This window comes from Cervus canadensis, chromosome 8, assembly GCF_019320065.1.
Source record: "Cervus canadensis isolate Bull #8, Minnesota chromosome 8, ASM1932006v1, whole genome shotgun sequence".
NCBI classification, from domain to species: domain Eukaryota; kingdom Metazoa; phylum Chordata; class Mammalia; order Artiodactyla; family Cervidae; genus Cervus; species Cervus canadensis.
In genome coordinates this window covers 33,559,827-33,578,892 of record NC_057393.1, presented here as the reverse complement: position 1 = coordinate 33,578,892, position 19,066 = coordinate 33,559,827, and the positions used below count along the sequence as shown (strand labels likewise).

Sequence of the window (19,066 nt, the reverse complement as noted above, 5' to 3'; positions counted from 1 at the left end):
CACACACACCCAGCAGAGTCAAGAGATAGCAGGATGATGACCAAGGACCCGAAGGATAAGAGAACAAGAATGTCCCTCCAGTCCTTAAAGTCCCACTGGAGCTGCATCCTCTTTTAAACTCACTTCCAGTGCTAACTCATTCCAGCCTGTTGGACACCTAATCAGTGTATTTCCCCGGCCTCCCACTCAACCCCAGCTTTTTCCTTTCCACCCAAACTGGCCTTGTATAACAACCCTGAATTTGTCTCCAGTGAAGAAGACTCTGTTTGTATCAGTTTAATTTCCAAACTTTCTAAATTTATAAAATATTTTGGAACTAGAAAGGCTTAGAAACCATTGGACCCAAGTCCTTCACCCTTCATTCGTGTTTCAAAAGTGTGACATTATGCATGGTCAGAAAACAGTGAAGTAAGGGCCCATACCTGATTCTACTGTTGGAATAAACTGTTTTTTGTGCTCTCATAATGCACCTAAAATTTTTTCTCTTTCTCCCCTTCTCATCACAATTCCTGGTGACTCCCAGTGATGTCTAGCTCCTATATGCTGCAGAATGAATGTTTGTTGATTTGGATTTAATGATCTCTGTTATCTGGCAGAAGATAATCTACAAAGATTAAATTTAGTGCAAGATATGGCTTTCCTGATAGCTCAGTTGGTAAAGAATAGGCCTGCAATGCAGGAGACCCCGGTTCGATTCCTGGGTCAGGAAGATCTGCTGGAGACGGGATAGGCTCCCCACTCCAGGACTCTTGGGCTTCCCTTGTGGCTCAGCTGGTAAAGAATCCTCCTGCAATGTGGGAGACCTGGTGGCTCAGATAGTAAGGAATCTGCCTGCCTGCAATGCAGGAGACCTGAATTTGATCCCTGGGTTGGGAAGATACCCTGGAAAAGGGAATGGCTACCCATTCCAGTATTCTTGCATGAAGAATTTCACGGGGTCGCAGAGTCAGACATGACTGAGTGACTAACACCTTCACTTTCATGTGAATGATGGATAGCCATCCCCTAATCCTTCAAGGTATTTCCATTTTAAAACAAGATCCTTTAAAATTTAAATTAGCTGTTACAAATCTGCAAGATATAGAATCATCTGGGGACTAGAGACAGTTTCCTAAAGTGCCCAGACCACTGCATAGCACTGGAGTGCAAGCCTACAGATGGCAAGGCAGAGTAACATGGGGGCTCTGTTGTGCCATATTGTGACCACCAGGGGGAGCTCAAGGCCCCTTCTCTTCCCATTCACCACAAGAGGAAGGGCCAGGCAGTTGATGGGTTCTTTTATCAGAACATAGGGCAGCAGGTATGTTCTTTCTCTTTAAATTATCCCTTAAGGTTCTCTCTTCCCCAGAGGTCCTCCAGCTTGGGAGCTGGATCTTCCCAACGTCACCACCTTTCCTGAGAGCAGAATGGCAAGCTGTAGTGGGGCAAAAGTTAGGTTCAGGAATACAGAGTCAAGAAGCTACTGTCAGCCTACAGTGCTGGAGGCCACTTACACCTTCCCCTGAGCCTAGGGATAAAGCAGCTTTCCATAGGGACCAACACATCAGAATAGGGCTTTTACTCAAACTCCAGCCTGGACTTGTCCTTGGGTATCTGCTTTGGTACCTGTTCCACTGGCTGGGATGGACATAAAGTTAGGTTTCCAGGATGTTGGGCACTGACCATCTCCATCCTATATAATTCCATCTATCACAGCACACCATTCCCCACCATACCAAAAGAGTCTGCACGTCTCTGGCACCAAGGAAGTGGTCATCACCCCAATTCATTTTCTCTCTGCATTTCCTTCCTTCAAGACGGGAGAAAACACCCATCCCCTATAGTCAGAGTTCTCAGATGTGGTCCTGGGACCGGCAACATCAGCATGACCTGAAGGCAAAATCTCGGACCCCACCTCAGGCCTACAGGTGGGAATCATAAAGCCTAATGCTCTGAGCTAGGGTCTGGGAACTTGCGTCTCTACTCAAGGTGATTCTGACACAATCGGCTGAAGTGTGAGAAACACTGCCCTTCAGTGGAAAGGGGCCGCCCCAGTCTAAGGAAACAGTGCCTGGGGAACCTCAAAGTCAGCCTTTCCCAGCTCCCAGAAACACTTGGGCTGCAGAAAGGGCTCCCCAGAGAGGCCCAAATAATCATAACCTGCTAAGAACAGGTTAAGTCTTCCCTGGTGGCTCAGAGGTTAAAGTGTCTGCCTGCAGTGCAGGAGACCCGGGTTTGATCCCTGAGTTGGGAAGATCCCCTGGAGAAGGAAATGGCAACCCACTCCAGTATTCTTGCCTGGAGAATCCCATGGACAGAGGAGCCTGGTAGGCTACAGTCCATGGGGTCGCAAAGAGTCGGACATGACTGAGCACTTTCACGAGCAGGTTAAGGTCTGCCAGCTCATCTCACGCCACCAGGTGTGGCACAAAACGCTTTACACACTTCATCCTCACAACGATGTTGGGAGGCAGGTATAGTTCTCAACCCCATTTTTCAGATGGGTTCACCAAGGTTAAGAGAGACCACCTATCTCATCCATGACTGAACAGCCAACAGGTGGTGGAGGCAGGACATGAATCCCATCTATGAGGTTCCAAAATCCCAGGTCTGGGCAGTGGCTCAGATGGTAAAGAATCTGCCTGCAATGCAGGAGACCTGGGTTTGATTCCTGGGTTGGGAAGAGCTCCTGGAGGAGGGCACGGCAACCCACTCCAGTATTCTTGTCTGGAGAATCCCATGGACAGAGGAGCCTGGTGGGCTACAGTCCATGGGGTGGCAAAGAGCCAGACTCGACTGAAGCGACTTAGCATGCACGCACTTGTGTCTACTGTTTCTTAAAAATAATAACCAATCCAAAGTCCCAGGTCTCCACCACAATGTGGAGCTCTAGGCACCCGGGTTTCCTGAGTGATGGGATGGGCCGGGGAGGGGGGCTTCCTTTGTCTGCTCCCTCCGTTCCTAGTCTGCACTGGCCTTAGACATGCTCTGCAGACCTGCTGCCCCAGGTCACCTCCCTGTCTTCTTGGGAGCTAATGAGGCCAGACAGCCACCTGCCCTTCTCAGTCTCCTGGGATTCCGCCCCAGCCCCACCTGGATGGTCACCGCTGAGCTCCCAGAAGTGGGGATGGGCTCAGAGAAGCCTAACCTGGAGGCTATCTCAGCAATCCCTCCCGAGACCCCTAAGCCTTCTCTGTCCTCCTGAACACTGTCTGCAGAGCCGCAGACTGCCCACACGTTCCATCAAAAGCTAGAATACAGTGGCCGCTGCCATGCCTTTGCCTGAAGCCAGTGAGTACCTGTTCATTTAGGGCAGTGATCATCACCCACCACGGCAGGGACAGGAGCAGACTGTGCAGGGGCCCCTGGAGAACTGGGAGGCAGCCGATGGATTCCGCGCCCCCCCACCCCCACCCCCGGGTCTCCAAAGCAGCGCACCTGTTTTCCTCTCCTGCTTTGGGGTCTCCTGGGGGCTCACAGGGCTACTGCTTGGGATCTCCCTGTAGGAGGACGAGGCCCGGAGAGTCACCGCTCCCTTCCCAGTGCAGATTCTTGTAGGATCCATGTCTGAAAAGGAAAGATCCAAAAGGGGAGACTGAATCCAGGGCGCCTGAAGAATTAAAACCATAATCAGCCAGCAATTTGGTCCAGCTGGGGAATGAGATGAACCTGGTTACAGACAGGCAGAGTCTTGCGGTCAATGAAAATTAATCTGTGGATGATGGAGAGGGACAAACCGTATTTTCAGGGGTTTCCCACCTGTCATGAGGTTAGGAGGGAATGGAGGCACAGTGAGTTCTGAGTCAATGGATGCGTTACAATGTCAGCTGGAAATATATCCAAACCAAAGCGGGTTGATTTCTTTTATTAAATGAAGTTTAGTTTGGTGAGCAGACTTCTGACCAATTAGTAAGGCACAGGTCAAGAAAGAATTTATAAAAGATATCTCAAGTTCCCACACCATCCTTTTTATAGAAGAGCAAGTTAACAGCACAGGGCATTCGGTGAAGGTTCAACAGACAATCATTTCTCAGAGCAGTCCCTCAGCGGAAAAAGCAAGACAATCTCCTTGTGCCAGCAAGCCAAGCCCCCTGCAGGGGTGAGACAGGATGTGCTGCCTGGGGAGAAAGATCACGAGGCCTGGAACCTCACATTCCAAACTTAATGAAGAAAATTCGCACCAAAGAAAACGACTAGAAACGCTAAATCCTTCGAGGAACAGTGTTTGCGGCACTTCCAGCTGAGCCTTCCCTGGGCCCTGACCCCTCCTGTGGTTCACAGTGGCCTCACAGCAGACCCAGGTCATCTTTCAGAACTGCACTGAGGATTTCAAAATATGCTTCAAAACAGGCTGTTCACCCTCCAGGAAAATCAGTAAGGAGGAGGCAAGAAAGCCATGCAGACCACAGTCCTGGGAGGCATATGTGCAGAATGTTTCTCTCCGTGAGGCTGAGTGGAACTGAATTCCAGTTCTGCAAGTTGCTCACGGCACAGCCTGGATCTCAGGCCTAAAACTGTCATGAGTGGGATTGTGGGGAAAGTTAAAGGTGGGCAGCAGGCAGGATGTGGGCTCAGACGTCCAGCTCCTCCCCGCTTCTGTGCCACGGCTGAGAAATACCAAGTTTCTTGGCTCCTCCTTCCCACTCGGCAGCCCCCTTTCCGACAGCACAGACAGAACAATCATTAGTTACAAAACGGACTGATCAGCTCCATCAGCACCTCTTGCACAAAACACATATCCAGCACAGCAGGCAGCGGCCTTGAAGAGCATCTGACTTGTCCAATCCTACCAGGATAAGTGACCGATGTCAGGGAAATACTGGGAAAAGTGATTCATGGGCTTTTCAAAAGGGTGAGGGGCACAGTGACAAAGCCAGCCCATCCGCAGGGTCCTGTGTGCATAGCCAGGTGGGCCCAACTCCTGAAAGTACCATCGCTGGGATACAGAGACACCTGGGCCTCACTTGTCCCATGCTGTGTAGGAGGAAGCTATGAGCTACGACCTGACATCTGAACTGTACCAGCTCCGAAGTGTACCAGCCCCATGGAGAGGAGAGGCAGGGAACGAGTGCAGGTGGGGCTGGGGGCAGGGGAGGGAGTGCTCAGGGAAAATGCCCCACCAGGATCCCAGAGACACAGCCTGATCGGGCAGCTGTTTCAAATCCAGCCCAATTCAGAAACGCCCTGGGCAGCCACGTTGGTTCCTGGGGACGGTGGAGTTTTAAACAAACTCTGGGGAGCTGGCACCTCTAGGAAGAACCTAAGTCGCCTAAGGGGCTCAGACCTGTACCAGCTGGAGTCGACGTTCAGCCTCTGGACTGACCTTCTCCCTAAGCGGGGAAGGGCAAAGCACCTGTCAGCCCCTTTCCACATTTGCCCGCGGCTCACAGAAACACACACACACACAGAAGGAAGGAAACCAGCCAGAGAAGTGAGAGGGAATGGCTCCTAAACATGCAGGAATGAAGCCTCCGAGTCTTTGTTAGAAGGAAAGAAGATCATGCATGGTCTGCTAACAATGAAAAAAAAAAAAAGAAAGAAACCAACCCAAGGAGAGATACCTGGAGGGAGTACTAGGCCTGCAGAGTTTTTCACTGTCTTCACAGGGATTATTTTAACAGCAGAAATAGAGCGTGCACGTAAAGGGTCGGCAGTTGCTGAAAACACAAAAGGGTAAATGGTGCATCCAGAAAAAAAACATTTGGGAAACCCTCAGGCAGTGGAGGAACCCAGCAGGGACAATAGGAGGAAGTCGCCTGCAGAGAACAATGGGAAGAGCAGTGGACGCAGGAACTTAAAATAACCCGCTTTCGCTCTTCAGAGCCCTGCGCCGGGGTGGGCAGAACCCTCCCGCCACGGCACCCTAAACGCAGCTGGTCTGTGCCTTTGCTGCCTGGCACACCAGGAACCTGCCAAGGCTCTGGGCAAGGGGACTTACAGAGACGCAGATGGCCTGGCAAACAGGAAGGGGAGAGCAAATGGGGTCCCCGGGGCTTCTCGGGGGAGAGTTACAGCTCATGGGCCCCAGAGGAGTGGAGGAAGGACAAGTCTGAGAATCACCTGGTCCTTTCGGCCCTCATAGCTGCTACTCTAGGATCTTAACTCCTGGGGTCTTGGGCCTGCTCTGACAACCCTGGCCCTCTGGCCCCAGGCAAATCAGAATGGCCATCTGTTGGGCAACAGATGGTCTACTTAAACCCACCCCTTCCTGGGCAAGAGTTTGCCAAAGTGTCTGAATGCGCACTTAAGACTCTGGGCAGTGCCCACGCGCCTGGCCCAGGACGCTGACAGCAGCTGAGCTCCCTGAGCTGGGGTACTGCCCGGTACACGGGCGGAGGCTGCTGACCTCAAATCCAGGTGCTCAGACCTCCCTGGGCCCCCTGGCTCCCCAGGTTCTGGAATCACAAGGGTGGGCATCTTCCCAAACCCGCCTTCTTGTGAGACCTCCTTCTGTCCCAGCGGCAGCAAATAGATGTGCGCTCACAGGCTATGGGCCAACATCACACCAATGGGCAACACCCGGAGGTCTCAGGGCCCCAAATCCACTTCATAACTGGGCGGGGGATGGGGTGGTGGGGGGCAGTGGGTTGGGCTGTTTGGGAACCAAGACTGTCACAGCTGCATCAATATCATGCTGACGGGCTTGCCAAGGGGACGGGAGGAAGGAGGTACCCCTGCAAGGGCAGTTCACCTTCCAGTCCACCGGGCTGCCATTTCACGAGGCGCGTGGCGGTCATCTGGCCGCCAAGAACTGAAGGGAAAACAACAATCCTGCACGTGTTCAGATACAAACGTGCTTTCACAGCAATCCTACTGACTGCTCCCTAGGCCACCTGGGAGGCTGGGTGGGAGGTTTTTGTTACCATTTTCAGAGGAAGAAGCAAGACTGTTGCTCAGAGTCAACCAGTGCTGAATGAAGAGAGCGAGAGCAGAGCCCAACAGTGACCACCCCAGGCCGCCCTGATGGCTCCAGGGGGCATCTGCCTTGATTTTCCAACCAAAGGTGCGTCTTATCGAGGAGAGAGTAGAGCGGAGCGCACCTCCACTTGCCACCCTGCCGTACACCCCCGAAGTCTCCTGTCCCCCAATGGATTCACAGGGCTGGGCTTGACGGTGAGCACCAGACACCCACGTCTCCCCCACGTTCCTCAGAAGATGCTTAAACACTCCCCTGCGCGCACCGCCCTTCAACATCCCCTTGGCCGAGATTGGGAACATAGCCCCACACCAGGTAAGGAGAAGGGCAGCCAGGCAGGGAGGCAAAGGGCAGGACAGCAGGACCCCTTCTGCACAGGGGCGCCCTAACCAATGGGCCCTGGCGCCCCAGCCCTCCTATTCTCTACGCCTTCACTCTTGGCTGCTCTTTCTGACTTTCCACTTTGCCCTCTCTCAAAGGGAATATGTGGCTGACCCAGACAGTAATTACCAAGTCCAAACATGTCAAACTGTAAACGAACTCTGAGAGAGGGTGCATTGTGACTCAAAAGCCCGATGACAGGACTTCTGCCCTCCCTCTCTGATACCATAAGACATAATGGGATGAACACTGATAGAATCACTGGAACCTGTGTTTCAAGCAGGAAAAAATACTGCAGATCATCAAATTCCCTCATTTTCTAGATAAGGAAACTCATAGCCATAAAGACAATGGGCCTCCCAAGAGGTGTCTGTTTATGAGCAGCAGGCCAGGACTTGAACCCCTGCCTCCTCTCACTGCAGAGTGACGTGGGAATCCTGCTGCTTGGCTGTTCAGGATGAGAGATGGGATGACAGATGGGACCTCAAAGGTCATCCTATCCATCATTCCTTTCACACTTGCATCTTTTGTCCTAAAATTTTAAAAATTCAAAACTTGGGAGGATGCCCACGAAACGAATGTCACCAAAATGATTTATTTCAGCTATTTAGGCTCTAGCCTCAGGGTCAGGATGCTGAATATGTCACTATTTATCACCGGTGAAGATGAGATGCCAGGTAAGAGAGACTGCGGGCTGATAAATGCCATATACATGAGGCCTCTGTGATTTGGTGGGTGGTTCGCAGCATCCTGTGAGCTGGGAACAGTTGAACACGTCACCTCACAGTGGGAAATGGCAGCCTCAGACTCAAGTCTCAGAAAGCCTGGGAACAGGTCTCTAGGTCACAACCTAATTAGACCAGTGACTGTTCCCACCAGGCAGGTGGCCCCGGGCCCTGCTCTTTCTAAAAATGCCAGGCTTACCTTCAAGAGCCTTACCTTTATCTTGCCCATTGCTGCCCGGTGCCAACCCATTCACCACGGCTTTGGAAGCACCCACGTCACATTCTGAAAGAAAGAACGAATAAGAGCATGAGGCTTGTGATCACATCTCCCACCCTTTCTGAGTCCCGCCAGTGCAAAGTTCTGGGTCTCGGGGGCTCTCTCAGGCCTGAAAAGTGGCCCTGGAGCGTCATGGGAGAGTTTCTGAGAATGCTTTGTGGCTTGAACCAGGGAGGATGCAAAAGCTGTTTGGATGGGAAGTGTGCTGTGAGTGATATTCTCTGGTCTCCTGGCTTGGCTTCAATTCTGACATTTAAAAAAAGAAAATCTTAATTCCCTCAAAGCAGCATCTCCTGCCTGACAAAGGCTTATCTACCATTCCAAGGCTGCTCAAAAGCATCCCTGTGAATCCTGAGAGCTGTCAGCCAGACAGGATAGAACCTCAGGCTCTGTGACACTTCCCTCCACCCCAGCCCACACCTACAGCCACGGAAGCCACGCTGGCCCAGCCCCCAGACCACGGTCCCCAGCCACAGCTCTTGTGTTCTGGTTGTGGAGATGACCTGGCTCCCTGACTGCTCTTCCTGGCTCTGTCCTGCCCCTTTCTCCACCCCAGCCCTCAGTCTGCATCCCTAAGACCACCATCTACACCCCATAGGCCTGAAAACCCCCTGGGTACAGGACGAAACAAGACGGGACAAAGCAATGTGAATTTCTAAGACCCTCCACTTTAAATGTACTGCATTTCACTTCTAATTTGAAAATAAAAATACTACCGGAGTCTAGAGTTGGGAAGTCAATCTTTTTTTTTTTTTTAAAGTTATTTATCAGGCTGCACTGGGTCTTCATGGTGGCACACAACTAAGGATGTTCAGTTGCGACATTCAAGCTGTGGCACATGGGATCGAGTTTCCCGACCAGGGATGGAACCCAGGCCCCCTGCATTGGGAGCTTAGAGTCTTAGCCACTGGACCACCAGGCAAGTCCCCTGGGAAGTCAATCATTTATATTATCATTTCTACGAGGAAAAAAAAAATTGAACTTGGAATCAAGTTCCCCCAAATGTACAAATGATTGTTTGGAATATAATTTTTTAAGTAAGTGAGATGGCATAAGTGGTTATATTCAAATTAACAAACTGACCTTTGTGATGATTAAAAGCAAGCTGACAAGCAAGACCCAGTGGCCAGCAGCTACCCAGGGACAAAGCCTGGGTACCCACCCCAGACTCTAAGCCCTTCAGCCACTGGTGCCAGCCCTTTCCCAGCAGCAGTTCCCCTCCTGCGCCTGCCCGCCATGACGGTCTCCTCACAACCTCTTCAGCAAATCAGATGCTTTCTGATCTTCAGGCCTTGGATCTTGAGAGGCCCTCAGCCAGGAAGGCCTGCGCCCCCTCTTCTACCTTGGGGAAGTCCTCTGTACCTCGAGGTTTACCTTGAATGGCACCTCCTGTGTTGTTGGCAGGGGACCTTTCAAAGTTCCGCTCAGCTGAACACACTGAGACCCTCATTGCCCGCTGGCAGCCTGAGCGCCACCCAGCTCCCCATCCCAGAACTGATGGTGGAAGCCCGGAGAAGACAAGGGGGCAGGACCCGTGATCAGCAAGGTTGGGTGATGCCACTGCAGCCGAGAGCCAAAAGTGTTAGTCGCTCAGTCGTGTCTGACTCTTTGCAGCCCCATGGGCTGTAGCTCACCAGGTTCTTCTGTCCATGGAACTCTCCAGGCAAGAATACTGGAATGGGTTGCCATTCCCTTCTCCAGGGAATCTTCCTGACCCAGGGATAGAACCTGGGTCCCCACATTGCAGGCAGATTCTTAACCGTCTGAGCCACCAGGGAAGTAGCCAAGAACCAACCAAGCCACAAATATAATAGCCATGGTTTTATAAAGCCTCTATTTGCCTGATCTAAGGGTCCTTGCTGAGCATTCATTCCATAATTAGCACCTGATTTTTATCCTTAATATCCAAGCCCTAGAGCTAGGAGTTAAGAACTCTCATTTTATAGAGAAGAAATCTAAAGCTCAGAAAGGATGCCAGGCTCTAAGATCACTAAGAGGGGATTTGAAGTCTGTTCTGATCCATCCCATGACTTATCTTCTTTGTCCCCAGCTGAGATGAACATTTATTTTTAAAATAAAAAATGGCTTTTATATATAGAATACTCTCTATATACAAATCAGATATACTCTAATAATGGTTTATATATATTCTATTTCCCCAAATGCCCCAAACCCCAGTAGTGCATTTGGCTGAGACTCAGTCATCCTACCTGGGCTCTTAATAATCAACCTCCATGACATCAACTACACCGACAGGTCAGCCCGGGTACTCCTGGATCCAGAGGCAAGCAAGGCCGCTGCCCTCCCCCACCCCCTCCAACCATAGTGGCCGGGACCACCTGATACTGGCTCCACAGGCCTCCTGTTCACTGCCCCCAATCCATCTATAGGAGGTTAGTTCTCCAGACAAAGTTCCCTTTGCACCTACATTTCTGGGATGGATGGAAAGAGGTTGTTGGTAGAAAGCCAGAAATATACGTCAAAGAAATATCATCCGTTTTTACCTCCCCATCTTTTCTCTCTGACTATATTTTCTTGGGCTCCAAAAATCACTGCAGACAGTGACTGAAACCATGAAACTAAAAGATGGCTTGCTCCTTGGAAGAAAAGCTATGACAGACCTAGATAGCGTATTAAAAAGCAGAGACATCACTCTGCCGACAAAAGTCCATATGGTCAAAGCTATGGTTTTTCCAGTCATGTACAGATGTGAGAGTTGGATCATAAAGAAGGTTGAATGCCAAAGAACTGATGCTTTCAAATTGCTGGAGAAGACTCCTGAGAGTCCCCTGGACTGCAAGGAGATCAAACACGTCAATCCTCAAGGAAATCAACCCTGCATATTCATTGGAAGGACTGATGCTAAAGCTCCAACACTTTGGCCACCTGATGCTAAGAGCCAATGATTGGGAAAGACCCTGACGCTGGGACAGATTGAGGGCAAGAGAAGGGGGAGAGAGGATGAGATGGTTGGATGGCATCATCGACTCAATGGACATGAATTTGAGCAAGCTCCGGGAGAAGGTGAAGGACAGGGAAATCTGGCATGCTGCAGTCCATGGGGTCACAAAGAGTCGGAAATGACTAAGTAACGGAACAACAATCCCATCCCTATGCACCTGCCCTCATTTCTCCTGATGGTCTCCTTCTTAGGACTGCAGGCCCGGCTTTGAGCCTCCCTATCTGGCTGAAGTAGCCCCAGGGCGTGGGACAAAGAACAAAATGGGACGAGCATCCCCAAGCCAGCAGCCTCAGAGCTTCCACAAGGCCCAGACCCATGTTCTTCCTTTCCTGGTTTTTTTTCCCCCTTAAACTCAACCAACCAAACTTGAAGAAATTTGGAAAAATAATTCCATCACCACAGACTCACTTCTGTAGCATAGTGTGCTGGTGACCAGCCACCTGGGGTTGGTTGCCTCAGCAGTCACTAGCCAGATGACCCCAGACAAATCATTGCCACACAGGGCCTCAGTTTCCTCATCTCTAGAATGGGAGTGGTAAGCCATGCCCACTTCTGTGGATCTGCAGGAGAACAAAATGAGATAAGCAGGTAAAGCCCTGCCTTGATGACTGGCAGCTCAGCTCAAACTAGGAATAAAAACAATGTATTGTCTTCATGTTGCTCTTTCCACCAAAGGTTAAGAACAAGTATTTAAAAAAAAAAAAAAAAGAACAAGTGTTTTCTACATAGCTGCTTTCTTCCTGATGATCATTTTTATGAGTGGTATAATCTCCCATCAAGTAAACACACAGAATGAACCTGCTCATTCCCCACCTTCACATGGGTGATGTTTTTGTTTCCTTCGAATTAATACAGACATTCCCAAGAGGGGAGTTATCATGTCAAAGGGTCCAGATTTCTTGGACTCTTCCTGTGAAATGCCTCCTTTCAGCACCACGCCTAAGGGAAAACCTGGGGAGAAGTCCCAAGGGCATCTCCTCATCCTCCACGGCCCCTCCCTGCCCGCCTCTTCCGTCTTTATTTCTGCCAGGAATGGTGATGCCAGTTTAGGCTAATCCTGATATTAGAAGGACAAGAAACTCTGGGTGTTGGGGGGAAGTGCTGGCCTACTTTAAATGACGGCAAGAACAAAAAGCCCAACGAGAAGAAAAACTGAGTTACACAGCAGGGGCTATTGGCAATGCCCGAGCCCCTCTGGAGGGAAAGGAAGAGACGCAGCCTTCCCATGAAGCAGAAGCATCATGGAGTCAAGGACCAGCCCAGTCCTGCTCCTTGCAAGGCTGGAAGCTGGGCTGATGACCCACGGACAGGACACTGGTCAGGCCTTGGGCACAGAGCTCGGCGCTTCAGAAGCGTTACCTCACTCAATCCTCACAAACCCCCAGTAGGCAATGCTTTCCTGATGTCCATCTTACGGAGGGGTTCACCACAGGCCAAAGCCTGCAGGGTGGTACTTGTGGCCCAAGCTGGGGCCCTTCTCCTCCCAAGAAGCCCACGCTGTCCTGCAAGGGTTGGGATTCAGCTGAAAGGGCGTGTGAATGTGAATACACCCAAGGATTGGTTTTCACCTCCAGAGGTCTCTGATAACACTCTGGAGACACTGCAGGCTTGGAGGCGCCTAAGCGAGCTATCCACTAGGTCATCCTGTGGCCCACCCCGCCTGCAGGCCTCAGGAGGTGCCAGGAAACACTCAGTAGCCAAGGTGGGCCTCGATCTCCAGATGGAAACTTCTCTGCCTCAAATCCTGGCTGGAAAGCTGACAGGTCTCGGCTGCACCACAAGCAGGGACCTACCTATTCCCGTCTGTCTTCCCTAGCCCAGGTGTTCCACCCCAACTTTAAATTAAAAACTGCTCAGATGTGTAGGTTTTGATTTTTACTACCAAAAACATAGCAAAAGCGTGGTTTTGCCCTGATAAAGGAAGTGATGGATTAGCTCATTCCTTGGGGCAATTATGGTCAATATGTTTACTTTTGCTACAGTCACTCAGATTAAGAAATGCCATCAAGGTGTATACACATGTCAGCATTGATCAAATAGGAGCCTGGTGGGCTGCAGTCCATGGGGTCACAGAGAGTTGGGGACAACTGAGTGACTGAACACACACACACTTAAATACCCAAAAGTTTACTGTCAGTTCAGTTTAGTTGCTCAGTTGTGTACAACTCTTTGTGACCCCATGGACTGCAGCACGCCAGGCTTCCCTGTCCATCACCAGCTTCCAGAACTTGCTCAAATTCATGTCTATTGACTCGGTGATACCATTCAACCATTTCATCCCTCTGTCATCCCCTTCTCCTCCTGCCTTCAATCTTTCCCAGTATCCAGGTCTTTTCTAAGGAATCAGTTCTTTGCATCAGGTGGCCAAAGTATTGGAGTTTAGCTTCAGCATCAGTCCTTCCAATGAATATTCAGGCCTGATTTCCTTCAGGATTGACTGGTTGGATCTGCTTGCATTCCAAGGGACTCTCAAGAGTCTTCTCCAATACCACAGTTCAAAAGCATTGATTCTTCAGTGCTTAGCTTTCTTTATTGTCCAACTCACACATCCATACATGACTACTAGAAAAACCAAACCTTTGACTAGATGGACCTTTGTTGGCAAAGTAATGTCTCTGCTTTTTAATATGCTATCTAGGTTGGTCATAACTTTTCTTCCAAGGAGCAAGTGTCTTTTAATTTCATGGCTGCAATCACCATCTGCAGTGACTTTGGGGCACAAGAAAATAAAGTCTGTCACTGTATCCATTGTTTCCCATGAAGTTATGGGACTGGATGCCATGATCTTAGTTTTCTGAATGTTGAGTTTTAAGCCAACTTTTTCACTCTCCTCTTTCATTTTCATCAAGAGGCTCTTCAGTTCTTCTTAACTTTCTGCCATAAGGGTGGTGTCATCTGCATATATGAGGTTATTGATATTTCTCCCAGCAATCTTGATTCCAGCTTGTGCTTCATCCAGCCTGCCATTTCACATGATGTACTCTGCATATAAGTTAAATAAGCAGGGTTACAATATAGAGCCTTGACGTAGTCCTTTCCTGATTTAGAACCAGTCTGTTGTTTCATGTCCAGTTCTAACTGTTGCTTCCTGATATGCATACAGATTTCTCAGGAGGCAGATCAGGTGGTCTGGTATTCCCATCTCTTGAAGAATTTTTCACAGTTTGTTGTGATCCACATAGTCAAAGGTGTTGGCATAGCTAGTATAGCAGAAGTAGATTTTTTTTGGAATTCTCTTGCTTTTTTGATGATCCAACAGATGTTGGCAATTTGATCTCTGGTTCCTCTGTCTTTTCTAAATCCAACTTGAATATCTCGAAGTTCACAGTTCATGTACTGTTGAAGCCTGGCTTGGAGAATTTTGAGCATTACTTTGCTAGCGTGTGAGATGAGTGTGATTGTGCAGTAGCTTGAACATTCTTTGGCACTGCCTTTCTTTGGGATTGGAATGAAAACTGACCTTTTCCAGTCCTGTGGCCACTGCTGAGTTTTCCAGATTTGCCAGCATATTGAGTGCAGCACTTTCACAGCATTATCTTTTAGGATTTGAAATAGCTCAACTGGAATTCTATCACCTCCACTAGCTTTGTTCATAGTGATGCTTCCTAAGGCCCACTTGACTTCGCATTCCAGGATGTCAGGCTCTGAGTGAGTGATCACACCATCGTGGTTATCTGGGTGATGAAGATCTTTTTTGTACAGTTCTTCTGTGTATTCTTGACACCTCTTCTTCATATCTTCTGCTTCCGTTAGGTTCATAATGTTTCTGTCCTTTATTGAGCCCATCTTTGCAAGAAATGTTCCCTTGGTATCTCTAATTTTCTTGAAGAGATCTCTAGTCTTTCCCATTATATTGTTTTCCTCTATTTCTTTGCACTGATCACTGAGGAAGGCTTTCTCATCTCTCCTTGCTTTTCTTTGGAACTCTGCATTAAAATGGGTATATCTTTCCTTTTCTCCTTTGCCTTTAGCTTCTCTTTTTTTTCTCAGCTATTTGTAAGGCCTCCTCAGACAACCATTTTGCCTTTTTGCATTTCTTTTTCTTGGGGATAGTCTTGATCACTGCCTCCTATACAATGTCACAAACCTTCGTCCATAGTTCTTCAGGCACTCTATCAGATCCAGTCCCTTGAATCTATTTGTCACTTCCACTGTATAATTGTAAGGGATGATTTAGGTCATACCTGAATGGTCCAGTGGTTTTCCCTATCTTCTTCAATTTCAGTCTAAATTTTGCAATAAAGAATTCATGATTTGAGCCAGAGTCAGCTCCCAGCCTTGCTTTTGCTGACTGTATAGAGCTTCTCCATCTTTGGCTGCAAAGAATAGAATCAATCTGATTTTGGTATTGACCATTTGGCGATGTCCATGTATAGAGTATTCTCTTGCATTGCTGGAAGAGGATGTTTGCTATGATCAGTGCGTTCTCTTGGCAAAACTCTGCTAGCCTTTGTCCTGCTTCATACTGTACTCCAAGGCCAAACTTCCCATTACTCCAGGTATCTCTTGATTTCCTACTTTTGCATTCCAGTCCGCTATAATGAAAAGGACATCTTTTTTGGGTGTTACTTTTAGAAAGTCTTGTAGGTCTTCATAGAACCATTCTATGGGACCGTACTGATGATGGAAATAAAGTTTGATGCTGTAAAGAACAATATTGCATTGGAACCTGGAATGTTAGGTCCACGAATCAAGGTAAATTAAAAGTGGTCGAACAGGGGATGGCAAAAGTGAACATCAACATTTTAGGAATCAGTGAACTCAAATGGACTGAAATGGGCAAATTTAACTCAGATGACCATTATATCTACTACTGTGGGCAAGAATCCCTTAGAAGAAATGGAGTAACCCTAATAGTCAACAAGAGAGTCCAAAATGCAGTTCTCAGGTGCATTCTCAAAAACAACAGAATGATCTCTGTTCGTTTCCAAGGCAAACCATTGAGTATCACATCAAACCAAGTCCATGCCCCAACCGGTAATGCTGAAGAAGCTGAAGTTGAACGGTTCTATGAAGTTTATTGTATACCAGTTATATCTCAATAAAGTTGTCAAATAGAGGGAAAGGGAATCCATTATAAAGATGAGAACACAGTACATGTAAAGCATGGAGTGTAGTTCTTAATATACAGTAGGTACTCAGTAAATCATTACTAATAAAGGTGATGACGACAATTCATGACAAAGCTTTGGCACCTACCCAGGACTCGAAAAATAAAAAATCAAACAGTTAGGGCCTTAAGAGTAAGTGGGAATTCTGAGCAAATGGTCCAGCTTTGTAGATTTGTCAAGAAGAGTAAGACAGGATTTTAAATGACTTACCAGAGCTCATGGTGGTGACAAGCCAAGTCTTCTGCAACTGGGGCTCTGTACTGCTCTGCAGAAAAACACAAACACACAATGGAATTGATGAATGGCAGGTTCCAGATAAATCCCTATGGTTTTAAAAATGCAAACACTGTATATAAGCCTTGATAAAACCAGGGGGCTGAACCAGGAGACACTTAGCCAGGCTTCCGCTTCTTAATTGGCTATGTACTGACATGACCTTGAACACATCACACAACCTCCTTGACCTCTGTTTCACCACCCATACTTGGTTTTGATACTATCCAAGAATCCATTCCACCTCTGACATTCTATTAAAAACCTCAAGTTACACAAACCCCTGTGGATCAGGGAGAGGGTGAAGGAAAGAACAAACTTTCAGGACAGAGAAGTAAAGTCACAACCCAATCTGGTTACTGGGGACTAATAATAAGATTATATATAGCTTACTATGCTCAAAGAAACGCTGTAGGTGCCTTAATTATATTAATTCACTTGATCCTCACAAAGACTCTACAAGGTAAGTACTAGCATTGTATTAGTTTACAGAGATGAAGAAACCAAAGCATACAGAGGTGAACAGCTTGCTGCCCATGTGACAGAGTTGCTTCTGGAATCCAGACAGCCTGACATGAAGGCCCAGGCACGTAGGAAAGACACTCTACTGCCTTGAGGTAGGAATGCAGTCCACTTACTCACTGATACGTAAATGGTAACCCTCTCATTTAATAAGGTCCCATCCGAAGTCCCCTCAAAACCATTGGGCTGCTGTCACTATAGTTGCACCTTTTCTAGAATCTTATCTAAATGGTATCATAGTATATGTAACCGTCTGTACCTGGCTTCTCTCATTTAGCATAAAGCAATTTAGCAATTGGCCATAAACATGTGGGTTTATCTCCGGACTCTGTTCCATGGATCTGTCTTTATCTAATCCATTGTCTTGATGACTAGAGCCGTATAGTAAGTCTTGAAATCAGGTCATGTGAGTCTTCCAGTTTCATTCTTCTTCAAAATCATTTTGGTTCTTCTAGGTCCTTCACATTTTCATAAAAATTTTGGAGCCATCTTATCAATTCTCACCAAAAACCAAAACTACAAAAAGCCTGCTGGAATTCTGAATGAGAACGTGCTGAGCCTATATATCAATCTACGGAAAATTAACATTTTAACCTTATTGAATTTTCCAATTCATAAGAATGGACTCTCTCCCTTTATGCAGATCTTTAATTTCCCTCAGCAGTGTTTTGCAGTTTTCAAGGTACAGGTCTTGCACTTATTTTGAATACAATGTCTAGCTGAACACATCTGAAGGACATCTGAAAAGCAAGTCTTCAAGAGATGAAGAACCTTGCTATTTAATATGTGGTCTGCAGACCAGCAGCACCGACATCAGCTGGGAACTTACTGAAAAATGGAGAAAGGTAGAAATCAAACCCTTCATCAGCTGAATCAGAACCTGCATTTTAACAAGATCTCCAGCTGGTCTCTATGTACTTTCAAATGTGAGACACAATGGTGTAGAGGCCATCAACTTCCCGGTTCATGAATTCTGTAATAAGGTCATGGTATGGTCCCAGGGTCTGCACCAAGGGACATGCTTTAATTTCCTTTTTTAACACTGAAGTCGGGCACTGGTTTCCTTTCTGGGCAGTTATCTTGTTCGCTGCCCTTGGAATTGACTGCATAGAACCTGGGGGCAAAAGGGAAATCATTCTAAGTCCATCTCAGCTCAAACGAGCAGTAATTCTGCCTCTGTCACGTCAAGTACATCTGGGACTACCCATGACCTTCAACTGCCCCTCAGACTGTTCCCTAAGCTGGGGAACCATTCACTCTTTCAGTTAAGAACACAACCTGCTGTGTTCTGTACGCTCGGGTGGTTTCCAATCTTGGTTTTATGACACCTTCATTTGCTTCCCAGGGCCAAAAAGGATGTCAGGATATCATCCAAATGCTTTACTTTTTAAATACTTGTAATAATTATGCTAAGGTTTTATTTAACTTTTAAAGCACAACTGAAGAAACGTTTTTGTTTCAACCATGCAGTTATCTTAATAGAGAGTATTTTTCTTTTACAATCCTTTCTAACCTTTATCTGCATAAACAGTATTTACATAGTTGTAAACAATGTCTGGACAGCTTTGTGTTCCAGTTCTCAAATATTTCATGAACAGTTTTCTGGATTTTTACAGTCATACTCATCATTTTAATGGCTGTAACATTCCATAATTCATTTATCAACTCCCTCTGTACAGTTTGTTTTAATTTTAAAAATAAATACATAAATGGAATACTACTCAGCTATAAAAAGAATGAAACAATGCCATTTGTAGCAACACAGAAGGACTTACCATCCTACTGAGCGAAGTAAATCTGACAAATATCATGTGATATTAATTTTATGTGGCATCTAAAAAATGATACAAATGAACTTATTTACAAAACAGAAATAGACTCACAGACATAGAAAACAAACTTATGGTTACCAAAGGGGAA

The 19,066-nt window shown here is 47.4% G+C and overlaps 1 protein-coding gene across 38 annotated transcripts in view; it reads right to left on the bottom strand.

Moving 5' to 3' along the window:
• Nucleotides 1-19,066, bottom strand: part of SORBS1 (sorbin and SH3 domain containing 1) — a 231,905-nt gene that overhangs the window by 103,649 nt on the left and 109,190 nt on the right. For 24 of the 38 annotated variants that reach the window (XM_043475881.1, XM_043475889.1, XM_043475892.1 and 21 more), the window contains 4 exons: nt 16,562-16,616; nt 8,216-8,284; nt 5,541-5,636; nt 3,418-3,546 (listed from right to left, as the gene is read on the bottom strand). In XM_043475881.1, coding sequence (XP_043331816.1) covers nt 3,418-3,546; nt 5,541-5,636; nt 8,216-8,284; nt 16,562-16,571 — 304 coding nt within the window. In that variant the 5' untranslated portion in view covers nt 16,572-16,616. The remainder of the gene's footprint in view (nt 1-3,417; nt 3,547-5,540; nt 5,637-8,215; nt 8,285-16,561; nt 16,617-19,066) is intronic. The other 14 variants (XM_043475886.1, XM_043475900.1, XM_043475903.1 and 11 more) reach the window with 1 other exon arrangement.